At 45.5% G+C, this 7,037-nt stretch overlaps 1 protein-coding gene across 1 annotated transcript in view; it reads left to right on the top strand.

The window, feature by feature from the left end:
* The first annotated feature begins 843 nt into the window (after positions 1 to 843).
* Positions 844 to 7,037, top strand: part of KCNG1 (potassium voltage-gated channel modifier subfamily G member 1) — a 12,887-nt gene continuing 6,693 nt past the window's right edge. The window contains exons 1-2 of the mRNA XM_074920601.1: positions 844 to 1,078; positions 6,306 to 7,032. Of these exons, the coding sequence (XP_074776702.1) occupies positions 6,349 to 7,032 (684 nt within the window). The 5' untranslated portion in view covers positions 844 to 1,078; positions 6,306 to 6,348. The remainder of the gene's footprint in view (positions 1,079 to 6,305; positions 7,033 to 7,037) is intronic.

Genomic DNA, 7,037 nt, shown 5'->3' with positions numbered 1-7,037 from the left:
GAGCACCAGAAGTTTCGCTGCCGCTGGCAGCAGCCCGGGATGCCACCTGCGGGCAGCCCGCCCCGTCCAGCCCGTCCGGCGGAGCTGCCCCGGGGGCGGCGGCGGCCTCCGGGCCCCGCTGCTCCGCCGCGGCAGAAGCGGCTTCGCGGAGCGCCGGGAGCTCCTCCCCCCTCCGCGGCCCCGCGGGCAGGTCAGCGCGGGGATTCCGCGGTGGAGCGCCCCGCGCAACGCGCTGCCGGCCACCTCCGCCGCCGGGCGCGCACACGCACACGCGCGGGGCGGGCCGCGGGGCTTTCCGCGGGGCGCGGAGCGTCCCCCCCCGCCGCACCATGCGGCGGGTCGCCCCCCCCCCCCTTCTCCCCGCGGCCCGCCCGCTCCGCACACGCGGCCGCCCCCGCCGCCGCACCGCGCAGCGCCGGCGCATCGCGGCGAGCACGGCCCGGCCCCGCCGCCCCCCCACGGCCCCCACCCCCCCCCTCCCCGCCGCCGCGGGGCTCCCGGCGGCCGCGCTCGCTGCCGCGGGCAACTCGCAGGCAAGTTAGCGGGGAACTTTTCCTCCCGGAGCGGCCGGGGGCCGCGGGCGCCCGGGGCAGCGGCGGGACCGCGGGCATCGCCCCGGGGCGGGGGGCAGCGCCCGGCGGGGGCCGCCCGGGGAGGGGGGTTCCCCCGGGATCCCGCCGCACACCCCCGGAGGGGTGTGCATGCATGGCGGGGAGGGGGCGGGGGGTCGTGTGCGAGTCCGTCGCACGGGTTGTAGCAACAGGTTTTCTCCCTCCCGCAGCAGGGATGGAAGAGCGGGACTGTCCCCCCGTGCCGCCCGCCCTCCCCGGGGCCGGGCTGCCCGCGCCGCCGGCAGCGGCAGGCGCTCGGCTGGCGAAGGGGAGCGCTCGCCTGACCCCCGGCTCGCTCCTGTCCTGTCGCGGAGGTGGCTGACGGCTGTCGAGGCTGATCCATCGGGCTCGGTTTGTGATGCTCGGTTCTTCCCCTTCCCGGCTCTCCCTCTCCCCGAGTCCGGTGTCTGCACAGTGCAGTATGGAGGCTCGTGTTTCCAATTTCTTCTTCTTTGCCTAATCTGAAGGTGCTTTATTGCTTTAATGTTAAAATAATTACGGGATGTCTTTTATATTGATCTATTTACTGACTTCTGTTCGTTGGCAACTAACACATCAAGTTAACTGTTCTTGATGGGCAATGTATTTCTGGCAGATTTTTTTCATTGGAAAAGACTTGGGGGGGGACAGACACACGCGTAAAATAACTCTTCCATGACTACGTGTCTTCGTTTCGGTGGCAAAATGTGTGTCTATACATATTAAATGACAAATCTGTTACTTTCTAAAAAGATGTTTAAGAGATTGTTTTGAATGTGACTTACTAAAATTTGTTGACATAAATGTATTTCACAGCAGGATAATAACTATAGTTATTAGTTCCAGTGTATTTCAGAGCATTCTCGTGGGGATATAAATTATCTGCAAAGTTAATTCACTTCTGATTATAATTGGCAGAATATGGCTCAGCTTTATAAAACCAAACAGCGAGTAACATATTTGTCATAATTCAGTTTGTAGGTTGTCATAAGATGCCAAAAAGCATAACACTGTCCAGATGACGGAGAGCAGTATTTTTTCAGATTATATGTTTTTCAGGATGGTTTTGTTTCGTATTATACATTGACCTTTCTAAGTTTCACTTTGATTTGGCTGGAAGTTCACTTTGCAACCAGAGTTGAAGTTTGAGATCAGTTCTTACTACGTAAAGAGCTGCATGAGTATAGCTTAAAGTATTTTGGGAGGGTACCCTGACAGTGTTGATACAGTATGGAAATCATGTGTCAGAAGATAGCTGAATTTAACACTGCTTGAAAATACTGCCTTTTTTTTAACTAAGGATAGAATAAAGGAGGAAGGATCACTAAACTGTAAAGCAGTTTCTTATGGAATTCTTTCAGAAAAATCATTCATATTCAACCTGTACTGAAATCTGAAACTTTTTTTTAAAGCTTAATTTAGAAATGGTAAAAGCAACAGAGACAAGTTCCAGGCACTGGAATTGATAGGAGAGTCTCAGGGGGAGTTATGCATCTTCCTTGTGTGCTTGTTATCATCCAGGCGCAACTTTGAATTGTCTGCATCACAGAGCAGTATCAGGACTCCTTGCAGGAGCTCTGATTACATCAGAGATGCACTGCAGAATTCAAAATACTGCAGAGGACACTGGCGGGGGAAACGACACTTGCAGTGGAATTTTAGCATGTTACTCATGATTTCTATTTCTTTCCCTCAGAAGGGCATCTTTAATAATTCTTTCCCCACTGCCTAGGAGTCTGGCACCCTTCCTGAATTTCGGCTGAAAGTAAGGGCAGTACAGATTTCTAATTCGATTTCTTCACCAGACATAATGGATAAGAATACCATCTTGTGCAGGACAGATTTCTGAAAAGATGTTATATCTTGCATCACATGCACACCACACCATTTAGAGTCACCAAGAGCCCTTGCTATGGGCCAGTTATTCTGTATTACCGTATTTTCTAGAAGTCAGAACAACGATCAGGATTGTATAATGTAGTAAGAGACAGTTCTTGCCCCAGTAAGCTTACAAACAAAATGGGAAACAATGCTCAGAGAGAAGTGATTAGCCCAGGAGGAGATCACATTATCAACAGGGGAGCTGGGAAGATGAACTGGACTTCACTAACTCCCAGGTATTCAGAGGGCTGAATATCACAAGGAGGGATGTTACCATTGGCCCTCACTTAACAGAGCAGTTTTATTTGAGGATTTTATTGCTACAGCATGTCCTTAAAGTTCATCTTGTTTAATTGTTTGGAAAATTGTTGATATAGGCTAATGTGTTTGTCTGACCTTACATTCCAGTGTGTTGTCTTTAATCCTTAATGCATTTCTTATAGCCATTCTCGATGTCATCAGCCTGCAATATATGAGTAAACCAGTTTGCTTGGTTTTTAAGATGAACAGAAACAAGCCCCTTCCCTTAATTAGATCTCTCCCATCTTAAAGTAGTACTGACCATCATTCTGTAGAAGCACCTCCCAAAGGAAAACATACAGAGAAATGTATGTGTTTATTCTTCTCCTTCCTTCATTTCTTCAAGTCAGGCCATCTTTTCTATTGTCCTTTATTTCCTCCTATTCTTCCCCCTTAGGTAGGATGCTATGGGTATCTGAGGCAGAGAACATGTAAATAACACATGTACTATAGCTGCCTACATGGGATCTGTAGGCTTGCCAGTTCTGGTTATGGAAAAAGAAGGAGCCACCTTCTATAACTGCAATCATTCAGTGGGATTAATTTGTCCAATTTATTGTCTTGCACAGGTTGAGAAGCTGGAAGTGAAGAAAGAAATACTTTTTTCTTCGCTCTGTTGTTTCACAGTTGATGCCTCAGGGTTACAGCGTGTGTCTGACACACGCAGAACATTTACATTTCCCTCCCCATTTCTTCCCATTGTGTCAACAATGGATGCAGTGGGAGATCAAACCAGTGACAGAGATGAGCTGCCTCCTCATTATTCCTGGCTGAGATTCAGAGGCTAAGTTGTTGCTAACCAACATCATCTGGTATTACAGAAGGGAAAACGGTTAACAGCTCCCATTTATCCATAGTCTTATATCACTCATAATCTTTATTCTCTTTGGGCCAGCCCTGCCTTAGACATAGTTGATGAGGAGGGGAAAACACAATAAAAATACCAGTTGCTCTAAGAAAAGGAGCCCTACATAAACATAAATCAGGTAGCTCTGTTTTCCCACAAAAAAAACAATAGCTTGAACTCCCAGTGGCTTTACTTCTACCGATGGTATCTTGGGAATGCTTTAACAGAAGACCAGCTCTGAGGTCATTAGGAGCACTTCATGTGATGGGACTGTATGTCAGGCTAATTCAAGTTCAGCTCTTCTGTACTTCCTCTGTTTCACATGCTCTAGCTAGAACTATCTGTGTCAGCTATCACTCTCCTCAGATCCATTCATTTATCAGAGTCCTGCAGCTTTTCCAGTGGGCAATGGCAGAGTGCCATCATCTGTCACAAAGCTCCACTGATAATCCCAGTATTGCCTAGAATTTCCTAGAATGTAACTTTTTAATACAATTACATTTTGTGTTAATGTGCTTTCTGAAAAAAAAAAACCCTTCAGGTCAGCAGGCCTTTGCTCAGTCTTTCTTGAAGCAAGAGACAAACTGAAATCGATCGGAAGTATATTTAAGTGCAGGCCTGTGGAGTTTTGTAATTGTTTGCACCCACTGTTACTCCGAGAGGAGTTTCAGAATTGCCCATCCCCTGCTGTGGGGACTTCCAGAATTGTAACTCTGGAGCAAAGACAGAGCAACTCAGCAATACAAGCAAGTATGTAGTGCGAAGGCACTGAAAGCTAAACACAGTTAAGATTTTGGCATGGAGAACAGGTTACTTGCCAAATAGCTGTTCTCAAGTCACTAGCAATAGTAATAGAGATCCCACTCTGTGATAGAAGCAAGATGACAAAGCTTACCTCTTCCCTTACCTCAGGCCAGAAAATAGTATCACAGCTCTTGGAAGAACTGAATCACCCCTTGTCCATTCTTGTATATGTACACCTGTAGGCTTTCTTTATCCACATGCCCTAAAGGTAAGTAAATTAATGATTTCCTTTCGTACTAAAGAGGATTACAGGTGAGGAATCAGGAAGTATGCCTCCATCCAAAGCTCACCTGGGGCCACCTCCTTCTAAGAGTGTGTAAGGAACTGCTCTGTTCCGAGTAATCCCTCTGGGAAGTTTAGGAGCAGGACTGAGATAGTATTTTATTGAAAGCAGCATTGTAAGTCTCCTTGCAGTAGGGAAAGCCTGTTGCTCTTAAACTGAAGTGCAGCTGTGTTTTGAGTACTTTGCTGTTGTGTATTTATGGGTTTTTATTCTATAATAGGTATGTAACACTATTGATGTGGTTTATAAACCCCAGCGTCTGAAAACGACTGTTCTGTGTATAAGGAAGTCACCCTAGCAGGGTATATATCCCCAGGGTGCCTATCAAAGTGGAGGTAAGTACAGCCAGGAAAAGAGAAAAACTGTGTACTGCTACTGAAGCCAATCAAGTGTCATATTTATTACTTTCCTGTAGGCTAGAAAGTCAGAATACTTGTGCATAATTAGTATCTAGTTATTGTACAATCTACTTAATAAATAAATACTCTTATCAAATGAAACTCAGCAACTCCACATGTTAAGCTGTAGCTGACTGTACAGATGAAATATCTAGAAGCAGTACTGTGCAACTCTCCTGTGTATGAGCAGACTTTCAGTCTGACTTTTCAAATGCAGGGAGTTAGGGAGGCAAAAAGTTCAACATTTCCAGTTTCTGCTTTTTATACCCATTCGAACTCTGTTGTCACTTCATTCCATGGAATTTACACTAGTGTTGTGTGAGCAGAATTTGAACATGATTTTCAAAGTCATCATAAGAATTATTCGGTTTCCTGTAATCAGAGGTGAAGGCAGTCAGCTTGGCTCCCAGCTACTGTTCAATCCATTGTAGGGACAAAGACCTATTACTGCATATACAGCGTCAGTTATAACTGAAATAATATTCCAATGTTTGTGTAGAAATCTTGTATTTCTTTGCAATCTTTTGTAAACAAGGCCTTATAGAGGGAGTTGCCCTGTCATTAAACATATATAAACTCTATGCAAACATTTTATGTGACCAGTATAAGTGGCCTTTTTTTCCCCAAATTGTTTCCGTATGGCCTTTTAGAAATTAGTCTTGTACTGTTTTTCAGAAGTGTGTATTTACTGATTCTTTACTGAATTACCACATAACTGACTTCTGTTTCTTTCTATATACTTCATGGGTACTAAAATACTTAAGATTTTTATGTGTAATAGTTAAATAAAAATATACTATTTCCTTTTCTACAAAACACACTTAAATTCTGTGTTCTTATGTGATACTGTCATAAATTTTGTACTTTCATTCTGAAACAGAAATATTCTGCCACATGCAGGAATTATTCCTGGTTTCCCTCTATACCCACTGGGCACTGAGACCTCTGTATCCGAGACAGGAGAAGCCCCCAGTGTGACAAATATGCCAAGCAGAGCAGTCCTTGACAGAGTCAGTTCTACCCAGCTGGACAAACCCAGCCTCACCAGGAAAGTCTTCTGATCATACTCAGCCACTGCTGTTTTCTATCCAATTGTTTTTATCAGCCATAAATATTTCTGAGCTCCAATCACTACATTTGTTCCAAACTTGAAAACAACCTCTCATTCACTCACCCCATATATCTGTTTTTTGTTCCAGAAGACACTTGCAGAAGTAGCGAAGTGATGTGAAGTTATCTTCCAAGATGACTCTTCTACCTGGAGAAAATTCCGACTATGACTATAGTGCCCTGAGCTGTACTTCAGATACTTCCTTCAACCACACATTCTTTCCAGAAACAGAAACCCTTAAGGGAGTCTTTTACCAAAGAGCCAAGCTAATTCACCCTCAAGAGGATCTCCTGAAAGGCTTTCACCCTGATGATCGGAAGCATCACATTATTATAAACGTAGGGGGCATTAAGTATTTGCTCCCATGGACCACGCTTGATGAATTCCCATTGACACGTTTGGGACAACTGAAATTCTGTAATAATTTTGATGACATTCTAAACATCTGTGATGATTACGATGTGACATGTAATGAATTCTTTTTTGACCGCAACCCAGGGGCGTTCAGGACAATCCTGACCTTTTTGCGGGTTGGAAAACTTCGGCTCTTGCGTGAGATGTGTGCACTGTCTTTCCAAGAGGAACTGCTCTACTGGGGAATTGAGGAAGACAGCTTGGACTGGTGTTGTAAAAGGAGATACCTGCAAAAAATGGAGGAGTTTACGGAAATAAATGAACGGGAGGATGACCTCATAGAGAATGAAACAACAGGTGAAACAGTAGAGGAGACAAAAATTGGCTTGTGCATGAAAAAGTTGCAAGACATGGTGGAAAGGCCCCAGTCTGGCCTTCCTGGAAAGGTGTTTGCTTGTTTGTCTGTTTT

This window comes from Athene noctua, chromosome 16, assembly GCF_965140245.1.
Source record: "Athene noctua chromosome 16, bAthNoc1.hap1.1, whole genome shotgun sequence".
NCBI classification, from domain to species: domain Eukaryota; kingdom Metazoa; phylum Chordata; class Aves; order Strigiformes; family Strigidae; genus Athene; species Athene noctua.
The sequence above is the reverse complement of the archived record's forward strand: the minus strand, read 5'-3'. Positions and strand labels throughout refer to the sequence as shown.